Source organism: Sciurus carolinensis, chromosome 1, assembly GCF_902686445.1.
Source record: "Sciurus carolinensis chromosome 1, mSciCar1.2, whole genome shotgun sequence".
Taxonomy (NCBI): domain Eukaryota; kingdom Metazoa; phylum Chordata; class Mammalia; order Rodentia; family Sciuridae; genus Sciurus; species Sciurus carolinensis.
In genome coordinates, this window is record NC_062213.1 from 61,828,140 (window position 1) to 61,846,997 (window position 18,858).

At 33.1% G+C, this 18,858-nt stretch overlaps 1 protein-coding gene across 10 annotated transcripts in view; it reads left to right on the top strand.

Moving 5' to 3' along the window:
- The window catches only part of Stau2 (staufen double-stranded RNA binding protein 2), a 336,959-nt gene that overhangs the window by 20,126 nt on the left and 297,975 nt on the right, over positions 1-18,858 (top strand). For 3 of the 10 annotated variants that reach the window (XM_047525205.1, XM_047525238.1, XM_047525286.1), the window contains one exon: positions 15,489-15,619. The exons of 4 other annotated variants lie outside the window; for them this stretch is intronic. In XM_047525205.1, coding sequence (XP_047381161.1) covers positions 15,506-15,619 — 114 coding nt within the window. In that variant the 5' untranslated portion in view covers positions 15,489-15,505. Of the gene's footprint in view, positions 1-1,102; positions 1,241-7,846; positions 7,930-15,097; positions 15,117-15,488; positions 15,620-18,858 lie in introns of those variants that run through there. 3 more of the 10 variants (XM_047525221.1, XM_047525212.1, XM_047525230.1) reach the window with 3 other exon arrangements.

Sequence of the window (18,858 nt, forward strand, 5' to 3'; positions counted from 1 at the left end):
CAGAAATTCCATTCTTAGATATGCATATGAAACAATTTACTCAAATAAATGTATACCTGCATGTTCATAGTAGTACTATTTTCAGTAGATAAATTGTGGAAACATCCCAAATACCCATCAATGAATGAATGGGTGCATTTATTTTACTTACATTCCATATAATATTGCTTAGCCATAGAAAGAAAATGATGTACTAATACATGCCACAATGCAGAAGAACCTTGAAAACAATTTTAAATGAAAGAAATCAAGCAGTATGATTTCATTTATATGAAAACTCCGGAATACATAATCCATGGAGATAGAATGCAGATTGATGGTTGCCAGGGCCTAAGGGGTGAGGAGGAATGGGTAACACTGCCTAATGGGCATGCAGTTTCCTCATGGAGTAATAATGTTTTGGGCTAGATATAGGTGATTGTTGAACAATATTGTGAATGTACTAAATGTTACTGTATTGTTCACTTGAAATGGATTAATTTGATATTGATGTTATGTTGATTTCATTTCCATAAAAATTAAAATGTTTACAAAGAAGAAAGCACACATCATTCATAGCCAAGATAAATAAATCACTGATTAGAAAGATTGGTGATTGATTAGCAGACAAAGGTGTGACAAAGGTGCTCTAAATGTTCAAGAGAAAGGAAATCAGGAACATGATGTAAAAATAGGTAGAATATACAAAAATATTCCCAAATGCAATTTCTAGAGGTTGAGTGCAATATCTGAAATTAAAAAATACTGAATGGAATTAGCCTATTATGTCTCCTTGTTGTATATATAGGGCTCCTCAAAAAACCCTAAACAGTTTCTCAATTTGAGTTTTTATATGTGTCCTTTGTATAGGATGATGGGACGGACATAGGGTTAATAGCACATAAGTCTCTAGAAGAAAAGATTAGGGAGCTCGAATACATAGAAATTGTGGCTATTCAAAGTGATACATAGGGTGGAAAGACTGAAACAATAGTGGTACATCAGTGAGCTGTGGGATGATGTCAGGTGGTCTGAGATAACATGTAAGTAGAGCCCCAGTAGTAGGGAGGGGAATAGACAAAATATTAGAAGAAATAATGATTGAAAAACCTTCTATGTTTAGTGAAAACTATAAACCCACAGATCTAAGAAGTCAATGAGCATGAAATGGAAGAAACATTAAAGATGCACACCAAGTCTCATCATAATCAAATTGCTGGAAACCAGTGATACTGAAAGAAAATCTTTCAAGGAATGTGAGGTAAAAAGAAACATTATAAATAGAGAGGTGTTTTGTTTTTGTTTTTGCCTCACACATGCCAGGTAAGCACTCTACCACTGATCTACTGCCCAACCCTGAACAGAAATACAGAGAAGGATTACCACAGACCTTTTCTTAGAAACTGTGGACCACAAGAAAGTGGTGTAACATCTTTAAAGTAATGAAAGAAAAATATTTATTAAAGTAGCATTCTATTGCTATTGAAAATACTTTTCAGAAAGAAGTGATTTTTTCTTGTGTTTCTTAATTATGTTAAAATATACATAAGTTTATCATTATAACCATTCTTAAGTGTACAGTTCTGTGACATTAAGTGCATGTATATTGTCCTGCAACCATCACTATCATTTCTAGATCCTTTTTTCATTTTCCCAAACTGGAGCATTATACCCATTAAACCATTAACCTTTAAAATTAACTATTATACCCATTAAAACCAACTCCCCATTGCCCTCCCACCAGCCCATTGCAACTGTCATTCTACTTTCTGTCTCTATGAATTTGACTACTCTTAAGTACCTTCATATAAACAGTCATGCAGTATTATTGTGACTGGCTTAAGCTTTTTTTAGCTTAATGTCTTCAAGATGCATTCATGTTGTAGCATACACTATATTTCCTTCCTTTTTATGTTTGAAATTTTTTTTTAGTTGTAGATGAACACGTTACCTTTATTTTATTTATTTATTTTTATGTGGTGTTGAGAATTGAACCCAGTGCCTCACACATGCTAGGAAAGTGCTGTACCATTGAACCAGAACCCCAGCCCAATTTCCTTCCTTTTTAAGGTTGAATAATATTCTAATATATTTATTAGAGCATCACATTTTGTTTATCCATTCATTGTTGGTGAACATTTGGGTTGCTTCTACCTTTATGTTATTGTGAACAGTGCTACTGTGAATGTGGATGTATAGATATTTATTTAGGTCCGTTCTCTCAGTTCTATGTGTGCAGAGAAACTTGAAAACAATGCCCTGTAATAAAGTGAATAATGTATCAAAACTAGCACAGAGGTGACACAGATGATAGAATTAACAGGACAATATTCATATGTTCAAGAAGTCAGAGATATAGATAATACAAAAAGACCAGTATGAAACTTACAGAGATGAAAACTACATCTGAGAAGAAAAATATGCCAGATGAGATTAAAGTGAAATTTGACATTGCTAGAAAAATAACTAATGAACTTGAAGACACAGCAATAGAAACCATCAAGAATGAAACACAGAAAAAAATAATTTTTAAAATTAAGAAGCATCAGCAATGTGTAGGGTACCTTCAAGCAGCCACATGTATGAGGAATTGAAGTTCCTGAGGGAAGCAGGGCACAGATAAAAGTATTTCAGAAAATAATGACTAAAACCTTTCTAGACTTAGTGAAACCAGAAACCTATAAATCCAAGAAATTAAATGAATTCCAAGTGTAAGAAATATAAAATAATATCAAGGTATGTCATTGTCATATTGCTGAATGCAAATGTTAAAAAGAAAATCTTAAAAGTGGCCAGAGACTTGGTCATATTATGTGCAGAGGAGCAAAGATTAAGATGTGATCAAGGAGCCAGATGTGGTGGCACATGCCTGTAATCCCAGCAGCTTGGAAGGCTGAGGCAGAAAGATTGCAAGTTCAAGGTCAGCCTCTGCAACTAAGTGAGTCCCTAAATGACTTAGAGAGACTCTCTTTCAAAACATAAAATAAAAAGGTCTGTGGCTTAGTGGTTAAACACCCCAGGGTTCAATCCCTGGTACTAAACAAACAAATGAACAAACAAAAAAACTGACAAAAGCAGGAAATGGAGAAACATCTTTGAAGTACAGAAAGATGAAAAGTATCAACCTAGAGTTCTGTATTGTGAAAATAGGTTTCAAAAACAAAGATGAGATAAACATTTTCAAATACACAGATGCTGAATGAATGCATCACTAATATTCCCCATCTAGAAGAAAATTAAGTTCTCCTTCATTCAGTAGGAAAATCATACTCAGTGCAGATAACGGATTTACATAAAAGAAGTATGCCATAAATAACAAATACTTAAATCTTTTTTCCTTCATAATTGCCTTAAATGATAATTGACTGAAGTAAAAATATTAAAAAGTTATTGTGGTTTTATGACATACATAAAAGTAAACTGTATGACAGCAATAGCCCAATGGCAGAGAGGGAGAAATGTAAGTGTACTATTACAGTTTTTATGCTCTACATGAGGGAATTTAATATCACTTGAGGGTAGATTTATAAGTTAAAGATAGTATACTATGACAGAGCAGCCATGAAAACAGCTAAATACATAATTGTAACTAATAATCCAAAAATAGGGACATAAATTGGAATCAACAACATAATCCAGCAAAAACCAAGAAAAGATGAAAAAGCAAAGACCAGATAGCACAAATAAAACAAATAGTAAAATGATAGACTCAAAGTAACTGTATGAATAATCACATTAAATGTAAATAGTCTACCTAAAATGCAAGAAGTAAAATCAAGAGTCAGTAAATGGAATGCTATCAAACTAAAAAGCTTCTTCACAGCAAAGGAAAAAATCAGGAACATAAAGAGAGAACCTACAGAATGGGAGAAAATCTTTGCTACCTGCACCTCAGATAGAGCATTAATCTCTAGGATATACAAATAGCTCAAAAAAAACTTAACGAAAAACAAACAACCCAGTCAATAATGGGCAAAGAAACTGAACAGGCACTTCACAGAAGAAATACAAATGATCAACAAATATATGAAAAGATGTTCAACATATCTAGCAATTAGAGAAATGCAATAAGACTGCACTGAGATTTCATCTCACTCCAGTCAGAATGGCAATTATCAAGAATACAAGTAACAATAAGTTGGCGAGGATGTGGGAAAAAGGGTACATTGATACATTGCTGTTGGGAGTGCAAATTGGTGCAACCACTCTAGAAAGCAGTACGGAGATTCCTCAGAAAACTTGGAATGGAACTACCATTTGACCCAGTTGTCCCACTCCTTGGTATATACCCAAAGAACTTCAAAATCAGCATACTCAAGTGATGCAGCCACATCAGTGTTTGTAGCAGCTCGATTCACAATAGCTAAACTATGGAACCAACCTTGGTGCCCTTCAACGGATGAATCGATAAAGAAAATATGGTATATATACACAATGGAATATTACTCAGCCATAAAGAAGAATGAAATTATGGCATTTGCTGGTATTTGGGTGGAATGGGAGAATATCATGCTAAGTGAAATAAGCCAATCCAAAAAAAAAAAAAAAAAAAAAGCTGAATGTCCTCTCTGATATTTGGATGCTAACACACAGTAAATGGGGAAAAACAGAAGTTCATTGGATTAGACAAAGGGGGATGAAGGGAAGGGAATAGGGATAGGAATAGAAAAGACGAGAATGAATCAGACATAACTTCTCTATGTTCATATATAAATACATGACCTGTGAAACTTCACATCATGTACAACCACAAGAATGGAATCCTAATAAGAATAAGCTACACTCTGTGTAGGCATATTATATCAGAATGTACTCTATTGTCATATATCTAAAAGGAACAAATTAAAAAAATGTAAATGCTGTAAACCCCCAGATTTAAAGGTTGATATTTTCAGATTGTATAAAACAGCAAGATATCTGTATGCTTGCCTAAAGAAATATAAACACAGGTAGATTTAAAGAATAGAAAAAATACAACATGGTAACCTAAAAAGAAATTTGAAGTGGTTCAAAGTAGATTTTAGAGCAAGGACCATTACCAGGGATAAAGAAGTTCATTTCAGTAATTTCTCTCAATAATTGATATATATATTAAAAAAAAAATAGGACAAAAAGGCACCAAAGATACAGTAGACTTGACATTGCTTTTATAGCATACCCTACCTAAGAAGAGCAGAATACACACTTGTTTACAAGTTCATACATAACATTTACCAAGATGACACTTTTGTAGGCCATGAAACAATTCTTAGTGAGTTCAAAAGGATCCAGGTCATAGAATTTTTTAAAATACTTTTTAGTTGTCAATGGATATTTATTTATTTATTTATATGTATGTATGTGGTGCTGAGGATCGAACCCAGGGCCTCATGCATGCCAGGCAAGTGCTCTACCACTGAGCCACATCTCCAGCCCCAGAAAGAATGTTTTCTGATTACAGTGAAATTAAATCATTAGCAGAATGATCTTTGAAAATCCCCAAATATTTAGAAATTAAGTAACACACAAACAACCCATGATTATAAAAGGAGAAATGAAAGGGAAAAGCAGGAAGTATTTTAAGCTGAATGATAATGTCAATATGACATATTAGAAGATGTTGCTATACTAGGTCTTGGTTTTGGAAATTTATAGCACTAAATATCAGAAAAGAAGAAAGCTCTCAAATGATTTCAACTTTCACCTTAAGAAGAGCAAATTAATCCCAAAGGAAGCCAAAGAAAATAGGTAACCTAAATAGCTTTATATGTTTAAAAAAATAGACATTTTAGTTGGTTAAAATCCTCTCACAAAGAAAGATCTAGATAGTTTAACTGATTAATTTTAACAGACACTTAAGGAAGAAATATCAATTTTATAAAACATTATAAAATATTGAAGCAATGGAAATATTTTTTAAGGTTTGTGATGTCAGGATTACTGGGATACAAGAGCCAAAGACAATAAGAAAACTGAAGAGTAATACTTTTCACAAACATAATTGCAGAAATCTAAAACAAGTTTTAGCAATTCTAATTCATCAGTATATGGAAAGGATAGTGTATCATTGACTACGTGTGGTTTATCCTAGCAATACAGGGTTGGTTTAACATTCAAACAAATCAATTAATGTAATAACCATATTAAACTATAAAGTAAAAATTGCGTTATCATTCTTGATAGAAATCACTTGACAAAATTTAGTATCTGTTCTTGAAAACACTTAGCAAACTAGAAATGGAAGTGAACTTCCATAATTTATAATGCATATCTATGATAAACTTCAGTAGTCCAAATTGAACACTTTTTAAGAAAACCCAAGAAGACAGAAATACCCATTTTCACTAGCACTATTCAGCATTTGCCTGGTGGTTTTAGCCAGTACAATTGGGCAAATCTGGCAGAATTCTGCTGTAACTAATGAATGATTATAGCAAGATTGCAGAATATAAGCCACTTGTAATCCTAGTGACTTGGGGGGCTAAGGCAGGAGGTTCATAAATTTGAGACCCTACGTCACTTAGTGAGACCCTGTCTTAAAATAAAGATTAAAAAGGGCAAAAGGGCTGGGGATGTAGCTCAGTGGTAGAGCACCCCTGGGTTCAAGCCCCAATACTAAAAAAAAAAAAAAAAAAAAAAATTGCAGGATATACAAAAACCAATTGTGTTTCTGTAAATATTTTCAGTAGCATCAAAATGTGAAATACATATAGATAAATTTAATAATGTTGGGATTAAAAACAGCATTGCTAAGAGAAATTAAACTGCCTAAATAGAGAAATATGATTGATTTTCATTGTTCATGGATTTCTTATTTGTGAATTGGCCTCTTTATTAAAATGCATTTGTAATCCCCAAATCAATATTTTTTAATTTTTGTGGTGATTTGCAGATACTTGCAGAGTGGTGAAAATGAACAAGTCCACATTCTGCTGTCTTGTTTCAGCTTTCATATGTAAGCAAGTGACCTTATCTTGGATTATTTAGTGTCACATTTTTTGCATTTCTGTGCTTCTTGTTTATTTCATTGTTTAAAATGGCTCTCAGTTGTAGTTTTTAAGTTCTAATATAGTATTCCTAAGCCCAAGAAGGCTCTGATATGCCTTATGGAGAAAATACATATGTTAGGTAATCTTCATTCAGGCACAATTACTGGGTTGTTGGCTGTGAGTTCAGTATTAATCAGCCAAATATGTGTTTATTTACAAATATATGAAAGTGTGTGTATATATTTATTGGGGGTCTTTAAACAGAAACACATATAAAACAAGATTATATACGGATCAATTGACAAAAATGTGACCAGTGGCTTGTAGGAATCTAACTTTGTATTTGCCCTGGTATGTGAGTTCAGTATCCATGAACTCACTGTTGGTTGCAACTTTATAGAACATATCTATCACTGGCACATCATTACCTCAATAATGAGAATTAACTATCTTTTTCATGGGTTGGAAGACTTAACTTTGTTAAAATGTCGATTTTCACCAAAGTAATCCATAGATTTATACTCTAATCTTTATATGCTGTATTGTCAAAATGGACAAAATAAATCGCAAATTAAAACCATTTACCATTGTACATCTATTAGAATAACTGACATTAAGAAGACTGATCATGGCATGGGCTGGGGAGATAGCTCAGTTGGTAGAGTGCTTGCCTTGCAAGGCACAAGGCCCTGGGTTCAATCCCCAGCACCGCAAAAAAAAAAAAAAAAAAAAAAAAAAAAAAAAAAAAAAAAAAAGACCATAACAGTGTTGGTAAGGATGCTGTATGCTTTTGTAGTGTTTAAATCTCAAGATAGCTTATTGGAAGTTGGAGATTGCAGACATGACACTTAGGGCATGCTTTGAATTAGATCCTTGAGCATCTTCTTTCTGTTTTTCAGAATCGTGGTGGCACTGTCAAGACTTTATAAAGGACAAGAGCAATTAGGATTTAAGACATATTATAAATCATTTCCTACTTTTGGTATGGCTTCATAAAGTAATAATATTAAAGTTAAACATGCTCATTGTAAAAATAGTAAAAGAATACAGTATATTGAAATAGAAAGTGAGAATATCCCCATTCCCACTCTTTAAATACATGCACTTTTAAAGAAGATAAAGATATGATCAGTAAATAAGCTGCAACTTTTTAAATTCAGCATTTTGCAGTGTTTTCTCATGTCACTCTATAAGCCCGATACCACTTTTAGCTAGCTTCCTAGCTAGCTAGCTATGTAGCTTTCTTGCTTTCTCTGTTTTCCTTCTCTCTCCCTCCGTCTCTTAGTTTGTTCCTTCCTTTCTTTCTTTCTTACTCTTTCCTCCCCTCCTCTCCCCTTCTCTTTCTATCTCCCTTCCCCCCCACCTTCTCTCCTCTCTCTCTCTCTCTCTCTCTCTCTCTCTCTCTCTCTCTCTCTCTCTTTCTTTCTCTCTCTCTCTCCTTTCTGGGGATTTAACCCAGGGATACTTTAATACAGAGTTTTATCCCCAGCCATTTTTATTTTTATTTTGAGATATGGTCTGGATATGTTTCTTAGGGCCTTGCTAACCTTGCTAAGTTGATGAGGAGCCTGGCCTCAGATTTGTGATCTTCCTGCTTAACTTCCCAAGTCACTGGTCACTGGGATTACTAGCATTATTACCACCTGCACCCCACTGTTTTAGTCTTTTCAAAGCTGCATAGTTCTAGGGCTGGAACATAGCTTAGGGGTAAAGTGCTTGCCTGGCATGCAGAAGATCCTGAATTCAATCCCTAGTGAAAAAAAAAGTTGTGACCTCAAAGCTGCATTTTCCTTGTAGCTTATTTCATCAATCCATTATTGATGGATAAAATTTTATCTTATTTGTAATTCTTGTTACTAGAGTCTTGCTGTTTACATTGTTTATCTATCTATCTTTCTTTCTTTCTATATCTTGTTTTAATCTTCCTGTTGTATTTAAATCTAGATGTAGAGTTGCTGTTTTAAACTTAGGTACAATGGAAACTTTAATCCATATTGTACACCAAAAATTAGTGCTCATTTATGTTTGCATCAGTAGTGTTTGCAACCATTTTCTGACATCCTTGCCAATACTTAATGTGAATTAAAAAAACTTATGATAATGTACTGTACATTTAAAAAAGCTAGAAGAAAGGATTTTGAAAGTTTTTACCATAAAGAAATGATAAATATTTGAGCAGGTAGAGATGCTTAACCTGATTTAAATATTACACAACATATACGTGTATTGAAATATCATATTACTCCATGAGACATTACAATTTTTATATATCAGTTAAAAATAAATTTAATTAAAAAAAATAAGAAAAAGAATCACCAGTCTGTTAAATCTCACTGGAATTTGTATTATTTCTTTCTTTAATCTTTTTTTGAACAGATATGTTTACTCAACAAATTATGTGAGTTGGAGCTGGGAATGTAGCCTAGTGGTAAAGCACTTGCCTAGCACATGTTAGACCCTGGGTTCAATCCTTAACAGTCCCCCCCCCCCCCAAAAAAAAAAGGAAACTAAAAAATTACATGGATTGTATACATTTGCTCTTTTTTCTGTTGACTTTAAAAACACTGATTTATCTTATCTTTGTATTTTATAGATGTTAACAGTTTGTCTTCTTATGTTACAAGTGTTTCCATACCTCTAGTTTATAGATTGTCCCTTAGTGTCTTTTATCATATGCTCTGCTTTACTGAAGTGTTGCATTTTTATGTTGTTAATTATCAATTTTTTTTCTTTTGTAGCTTCTATGTTTCTTGTCTTTAAGGCCTTCCGTATTACAGGACTATGAGTTAGTCCAATGTTTTGTGCTTTTGTGTTTTTTTTGTTTTTTGTTTTGCGGTGCTGGGGGTTGAACCCAGGGCCTTGTGCTTCCAAGGCAAACACTCTACAAACTGAGCTATATCCCTAATCCCTTTTGTGGTATTTTATATTCTAATGCTTCTGGAATTTATTTTTGTGTTTATGTGAGATAGGAACTTAAATTTTTTCCTGGTAAATAAATGTTTTATAGAGTTGTTCAACACTTGAGTAGTTCAGCAATGATTTTGCTTGGGCAGCCTTAGGTTAAGGTCTAATTTGAAGTTACAATGTTTGTTTAGTTATAGCTGTGTACAGAGAGTAGCATTTCTTCTAGAAGGCAAACGAGTCTATGGAAGGTAAATTCCTTTGCTCTTTGTCTTTAATTTTATTTTTTTCCCCTTGGAAGTTAGGGTGAGTTTCTTCCAATAGAAGAGCATAGGGAGAGGGGAGCCAGGAAAGAGACATAGAAACTGTCCAAATCACTTCTAGGACTAGAGATAGAAATGGACTCTTCTTTGCATAAATTTGCTTTGACGGAGGAGAAGGACTGTGATTTTACTAGCAACAGCTGTGGCTGCCATATAGCTACTTTTAGAAAGTTTGCTACTCTTGAGTTCTGGTTTAGGAAACTTTTGGTGTTGTAGTGAATTCTAGTTACATTTCCCCCTCACTATTGCCTTCCATTCATTCTACATTGTGTTAATGTTCTGCTTGCATTTGTCAGATATGATGTATTCTGGCTTTTTCCCTTGTCTTTGAAAAGCTTAGATTTTCCCTCATCTTACCTTGGTGTATTCCTGCTTTCCTTAACTAACCTGATTACCACCTCTTAAAACTTCCTTTCTACACAGCTTTATTACAGCGCTCAAAGTATTGTAATTTATTGTATGTATCTGTTGTCTTCTTTCAAGAATATGAGCTCTTTTGAGGACAGAGAATTTACTTATTCATTGAAAACTATGAGCTAGGTTATTTTGGTATAGTCTGAAGATATGAGTTCCAGAGAGTCCAAGACATTTTGCAAAGATATAAAAGTAGAGTATATCTAAAAAAATATAATGTATCTATGCTTTTGTTGGATATGTATTTACTATTGTTACCATTGTTCCTTATCAAATTTATGGTGCATTACATGTAAATAAATTTCAGATCAGTTAAGGTAGAATATTCCCTTACACATATATGAGAAATCTTAAGTATAATTCATATAATACTTGGGAATTTTTATGGAAAAATTCTTAGGCATATATGATAAATCAATGGGAAAAGTAATAACATTCTTTTTACAGATATTCAAGAATTCCTTTTGTATGAACGAAATCAATTTATCCTAACAGAATTTTAGTTCAAAATATTTTTATAATAGCCATGAAAAACATTTGTATAACTTTATTAATAGTTTTAGTACTTGATGATAGTATGTTTTAATATTTATAATCACAATAATAGTGGATTCTTAATCATAGTTAACAGTGCCTTATATCATTTTATTCAATCCGTGTAATCATCCAATGAGATAAAAACAACTACTATCCCTATTTTACTGTACAGAAGGTGAGATTTAAGTTTTTTCTTAAGGTCACGTAGATATCAGGAAGTGACAGAGATATTCCAAAACATGTTCTTTACCAGAAGGAGAAACCAGCAACCCAGTTGCTCTCTCCAAATGGCAGTCTTAGATTATGAAATCCATTATTATCAGTTTTATTTACTTTTAAGTAGGCTCTTACTCATCCAACTACCCAGTGAACTTGAAGTTTACTTCAGAATAACTTCAGGGGTGATATTCTTAGGTTTCTTGAAAATGTCTACCTATGTCACATTGTGTTTCTCATTTTTTGCATTTCTTAAATGTTATATATAAATGTTATATATAAGTTATATATGTTTATATATATGTGTATTTATTTTTTATGTCTGTGTGTGTGGTACTGGGGATTGAACTCCAGGCCACAGACATGCTTGCAAGTGCTCTACCACTGAGCTATACGTACCCTCAGCTGTGTATCTCAATTTTTATAGAGCAGTTTGTTTTATAGTTTTGTAGATGCTTTATCCAAATTTTGGTATAATTCTAAAATTATTGCTATATCATTAGGGCTCTGTCAAATAGTTAATACTAATAAGATTTCTGATTAAATAGGGGAATAGCTTTTTAAAATAAAGTTTTAATCATTTTGTAAAGGAAAACATTGCAACCACAGTTATTTTCCAATCTATTTAAATATTTTGGATTTTAATTTAGAAGTTTTATCAAAGTAAGATCTTGGGCTCGGGATATAGTTCAGTGGTGGAGTGCTTGCCTAGCATTTGCAAGATACTGGGTTTGATTCCTAGCACTGCACAAACAAAACAAAGCAAAGTAGGATCTTGCACATCTCTTAAACCAAAACATCAATCATACTTTAAAATGTTTAATTGAATTCATGTTAATTTTTTGAAGCACAGAATTAAAGTTTGTGGAATATAAATTTTATAGCATGTTATTAGCACTTCCTTAAAAGGATTTAGATCAGTTTTTTTTTTTTTTAAATCAAGAAAGGCTTATGTGACTATAAATGTACCATCTTATTCACTTTTCGGTGGGGGAGGTGCTGGGGATTGAACCCAGGGAAATTCTACCACTGAGCTACATCCCTAGACTGTTTTATTTTTTATTTTGAGACAGGGTCTCCCTAAGTTGTCCAGCTGGCCTTGAACTTATGATGCTTCTGCCTCAGCCTCCCTAATCACTGAGATTGTAGGTGTGCACCACCACACTGGCTTAATAACTTTTTAATGTATTTAAAACTTGTACAATTAAGCATTCACACTATAAAATTTTACATTATAGCAGCTATGCTCCTCATATTTTTGCATCGAACAGATGAATATACAGCATTGTTGAGTTATGAAAATTGCACATTAATGCTAGGGTTGTGGCTCAGTGGTAGAGTGCTTGCCTAACATGTGTGAGGCACTGGGTTTGATCCTCAGCACCACATATAAGTCAATAAATAAATAAAAGGTTCATCAACAACTAAAAAAAATTTTAAAAAATTACACATTAGTATAACTGCTTTTCCAGTATTACATGAAATAGGCTGATTTTTACCAGATTTTCAATATTTTTTCATTTTTAGGAAAATGTCATTCTACTTTTGCTATTTGTTGCACTTGAATGTTTCATATCATGGTAAGCAAGAACTAAAATTGATTATAGCTGCAGGTCACCAAATTTTCCATGATGACTGATTTTCTGAATTGAACAGGACATTTTATGAAATGCTTCTTTGCCTGATACACAGTGGATTAAGTAAAATGTGGGTTTTCTCAAGCTTCTCTTGTCTTTTATCTTTGTGCTGTTCCCAAAAGAAATAATTGCTAGTTTTTATGTTTTTTTTTTTTTTTTTTTGAAAACACTTAGAATAGTTTAATTGTAGATTCATCTGTCAACTATATTGGTCCTAAACTTGGTTATGTAGATTTTTGCTCTTTTTACTTATGTTTTATCAGGTATGTATGTAGTTTTCTTATAAAATAGTTTCTTTTTTTTTAAACTGTATTTTATTTATCTAGTTTTATGTGGTTCTAAGTGCCTTACATGTGCTAGGCAAGTGCTGTATGACTGAGCCATAAGCCTAGCTCATAAAATAGTTTCATAATCATAATGTTCATGATCAAGTCATTGTAGCAAATTATTGATTTAAGAGTAATTAGAAATTTTAAAGAGTACTATTTTCCACACTAAACCTTGCCATAGAAAGTTTGAAGACGAAGTTCCTACAAAATCATCAATTTCTATTCATTTTATGTATTCTCCATACATTGTGCCTATAGTTTATTTAAATAAAACCTGCAAGTTGTATAGCTAGATTTTAGAATTTTTATTGGCATTGATCAATGGGTGATGAAAGAAAAACTGAAGATTAGTTAAATCTGTCTACAAATGAGATGAAAAATATAGGATAAAATAGTTTAATATAGTGTTAGGGGAATATTCTGAAGCTATAATAATAACTTGTATTTACAGTACAGTTTAGAAAAACATACATTTAAAATCTTGAACTCTCAATAAAATTTTGAATTAAATAAGGTAGATTTCTTACCCTCATTTTATAGAAAGAATAGGTTTAGTAACTTTAAGTAAAGTCATTAGAATCTTGAAGATTAGGGAAGGATTTTTTTAAACAATATATAAAAAGCATAAACCATAATAGAAAAGATTGGTAACTCTTGGTATTCACACCTGTAATCCCAACTGTGCGGTAGGCTGAGGAAGAATACCAGATTTGAGTCTAGCCTGAGTAACTTGATGAGAACTTGTCTCAAATAAAAAAGGGCTGAGGATGTAGTTCAGTGGTGGAACACTTGCCTAGCATGTATGAGGCCATGGGGTCAATTCCTAGTATCATACATATGGGAAAAAAAAAAAAAAAGAACTCTAACATATAAGATAATCAATAAAGAAAGGACAGAAGCAGTTCACAGTGATCCATAAAGTAAGAGAAAATGTTTAACCTTATAGTAATCTGGGCATGCAAATAAAAATAATGGTGGGGAAAAATGCCCAACAAATATTAGTGGGATACCATTTGTCAAACATCGTTATAAAAATTAAAATGCATGACCATACTTCATATTTTCAAACTTGAGAATAAATTGTAATTTTCATGCTGCCAGGAGTATAGTGCTATTTAGCAGCATTTTCTTATAAGAGTGAAGAATTGAAAGCACCTAAATGTCTCTTATTAGAGGTGTGGATAAAAATACTACTACATTATTGTCATGGAAATTCTATAGTAGTTAGATGTAATTCACTAGATTATATAGGTTAAAATCTTAAATACATAATGAAGAGAGAGGAATGTAAATTGTGAAAATTCTAAGTTTATTTAATTTATGTATTTATTTATGTAAATACAAAGCCAAATGTATCACAACTGTATTTTCTCATGAATATACATGTATGCCCATAAATGTATTTTGAAATATCCTAGAGAAGTATATTCTAAATTTATATAGTAGTAGTCCCCAGAAAAAATAAAAGAAACTTAATTGAAATGTTATACTTTTTTTTTTTTAAGAGAAAAGATTCTTAACTATAATACATGATATAATCAAGATTTAAAGTAAATATGGAAAATGTTAACAATTTAAGTTCTGATTGTTCAGTAGTGGACATTTGTTTAATTATTTTTTTCTTCTTTTTACTTCCAGAATTTCCTTTAAAAAAAAGAAAGAAAAGGAAGTTTAATTTGCTTAGGGTTCCCAAATATAATTGGAAGAGCAACTACTTACTTTTAGAACTTGAGTCCCAAGTCTGTAAAGTTTTCTACTAACATGCTGCCTCCAAATGAGAAGGAAAAAAATGAAAATGAAAGGCTACAAAAGGTGGACAGAATTAGCTTTTTAGTAATAAGCAGTCAAGAATTTATTTGTTTATGATAATATTTCTTGAGAGGAAAGGAAATTTATAAGAAAGTAAAAATTGTAATTTTATTAGATCTATGCTCTTGTCACTTATGTGTAGAGAGCAACTTAGGTTTTTAAGAAAAAAGGTTCTTTTTTTGTTTAAAATGTGATATATACTTCTGTTGCATGTAATGGAAGACATTAGATGATTTGATTTTTTTAAATACAAAATTTATGAAAATAATTTAATTCATATATACAATCTAATTTTAGTCCAAAAAGTCAAAATTAGTTTTCTTCAATTTTGTAAAGTCATTCTTGACAAAAACTTTACAGCCTTTTTATTTACAGCTTCTCTCCAAGATAAAATGGCAAACCCCAAAGAGAAAACTCCAATGTGTCTGGTAAATGAGTTGGCCCGTTTCAATAGCATCCAACCCCAGTATAAACTTCTGAGTGAAAGCGGGCCTGCTCATTCAAAGGTAAGGTTATGAAGAGAGGTGGTCAGACATGCTTATCAAACTAGCACACTTACCGTCTCAGGTGTTAATTGTATATTATTTTGGTGTGTGGGGTGGTGGATGCCCTGGAGGCTCTTTGTTTTGTATCAATAATATTTTGAAGTGTAAAAAATTTTGTCACATTATGATTTGAACTCTTTGAAACATGGTACCTCACAAAAACCTTATCAAAAATACAAGAAATACAGGTTTCTAAAATTTCCATTTTGTAAATTGAGAAACTCAGGCACAGAAAAATGACTTGCTTTATAGTTCATAATTGACAGTACTAGCATTTAAGTACGTTCTTTGACTCCAAGTCGGTGCTCTTTCCATTAAATCACAGCTGCTGCAGTATAATGGAGATAGAGCAGATAATTCAGTGGTTAACTATTGATACCTCTTCTCCAGTGTGATGTTTAATTCTAAGATACATCATTTATGAAAGTTGTATATTCCAGCATTATTATCTGTGCATTGTTATAATATTGTTCTTTTCGATGGAAAAGCAATTTGTACGTAGCTACATACACATGTTTACTTATATACTTGTTAAAAAGAAGTCTACAACTAGTATATTTGATTTCTGTTCATCTGAGAAAAAACTCAGTTGTGCATAATTTTCCTTGGTACCTTTTATGTATGGGATATGATAATTTTATATTTTTATATGCAATGTGGAAACAGTTGATCTGTAAGAGTTGATTAATCTTCATAAAGCCATTGACTATTGGGTTGTTTTCTCTCATCTCCCTTAAAGTAATGAAAATGAAACTAAAATCTGTCAATGTTGCTCCCTGCTAGAGACTTTTCTGAAGGACTTATGTGCAACTATTTAATTTTTTCATATTATCTCTTGTATTAACAGAGAAAATAGTGTGGCTTGGCTTTACTTGTTCATCTGTGTATCCTGACTCTCTTTTATCCTGACTTTCTGCTCTTAATCATATTGAACTGTTTGCATTTCTCAGAATATTTCATATTATTTTCTCATTTCTGTGCTCTGACTAAGTTAGATTATCTTTCTGCCTTGAAGATCTTTTTGCTTTTATTCATTTTGAACACCAAACTTACTTGTCCTGTCTTCCAAACTTCTGTGAAACCTCTGATCTTTCCGCTGGGCCTCCAATAGGACCTGAAGTTGTAGTGGTTACTGTATTGTGTACAGTAATATACGTTGTTCATTACTTTTGTGCTACCCTCTGCTTATTTAGGGTTGTTTATTTACTATTCCTTATGTTCCTGGCACATGTCCTTCTCGGCTCCTTATTACCAATACTAGATACTCTTCCTTGAGATAATTCTCAGCTTTGATTTCATCTAATCAAAATAACTCCACACTTCCCCTCATGATAGTCATTTATTGACCTCTTGGTGATTCCATCACATTTTTTTTGGCTCACTTTCACTTTCTTCAGCTTTCCTTCCATTTAAATTTTTGGTGATTTTTTTTTTTTTTTTTGGGGAGGTGTTTGGGGGAGCGAGTACTGGGGATTGAACCCAGGGGATCTTTACCACTAAGCTACATCCCCAGTCCTTTTTATTTTTTATTTTGAGAGAGTGTGTTGCTAAGTCACCGAGGGTCTCACCAAGTTACTGAGGCTGGCCTTGAACTTGCAGCCTTTCTGCTTCAGCCTCTGGAGTCACTGGGCTCCCACATCTGGCTAAGTTTGGTGATTTTAACATCTAACTAGATGATTGTTCCAACATGCTGACCTTTCAGTTCCTGGAACTTTTCCATTTATCTTGCCCTTTACTTGCCTTCAGCCACTCTTTTCTGTAATTGCATTCTTGACCTTATCACTACCAGTAACTGAAAGACCCTCCATAATTTTGGTTTCTAGGACTTATCTCTTGCTGACACAAACCTCATAACTTTCTAGATCACTGTTTCTTGTAATTTGATTTCAACAGTCCTTCCATACAACCAGTCTATTGATTCTACCACCTTTTTGCTGTTCCTCACCTCCCTTATTTAAAAAAGTTATTTTTTGGTAGTTTTATTTATTTATTTATTTTGATTCATTATACACAAATGGGATAGAACTGTTGTTTCTCTGGTTGTACATGAAGTGGAGTCATACCATTTGTGTACCACTTGTACATAGGGTAATGATGTTTGTCTCATTGTTATTTTTCCTTCCCCCTCCTACTCCCCTCTTTTTCCTCTATACAATCCATCCTTCTTCCATTCTTCCCACCCTCCCACTTCTTCCTCCCTCCCACCCCCCATTATGTATCATCATCCATTTATCAGATCATTTGGCCTTTGGTTTTTTGGGATTGGCTTATGATATTCTCCAGCTACATCCATTTGCCTGCAAATGCTATAATTTTATTCTTCTTTATGGCTGAGTAATATTCCATTGTGTATATATACCACAGTTTCTTTATCCATTCATCAGTTGAAGGGCATCTAGACTGGTTCCACAATCTAGCTATTGTGAATTGAGCAGCTGTGAACATTGATGTGACTACATCACTGTAGTATGCAGATTTTAAGTCCTTTGGGTACAGGCCAAGGAGTAGGATAGCTGGGTCAAATGGTGGTTCCATTCCAAGTTTTCTAAGGAATCTCCACACTGCTTTCCAGAGTGGCTGCACTAATTTGCAACCCGACCAGCAACGTATGAGTGTACCCTTTTCCCCACATTCTTGCCAATACCTGTTGTTGCTTGTATTATTGATAATAGCCATTCTAATTGGGGTAAGGTGGAATCTTAGGGTAGTTTTGATTTGCATTTCTTTTATTACTAGAGATGTTGAACATTTTTGCATCTGTTGATTGCTTGTAGATCTTCTTCTGTGAAGTGTTTGCTCATTTCCTTAGCTCATTTATTGATTGGGCTATTTGTATTCTTGGTGTAAAATTTTTTGAGTTCTTTATAGATTCTGGAGATTAGTGCTCTATCTGAAGTATGTGTGGCAAAGATTTTCTCCCACTCTGTAGGCTCTCTCTTCACATTGTTGATAGTTTCCTTTGCTGAGAGAAAACTTTTTAGTTTGAATCTATCCCAATTTTTGATTCCTGCTTTTATTTCTTGTGCTTTGGAAGTCATGTTAAGGAAGTCTGGTCCTAAGCTGACATGATGAAGATTTGGACTTACTTTTTCTTCTGTAAGGTGCAGGGTCTCTGGTCTGATTCTGAGGTCCTTGATCCATTTTGAGTTGAGTTTTGAGCAGGGTGAGAGATAGGGGTTTAATTTATTTTGCTGCATGTG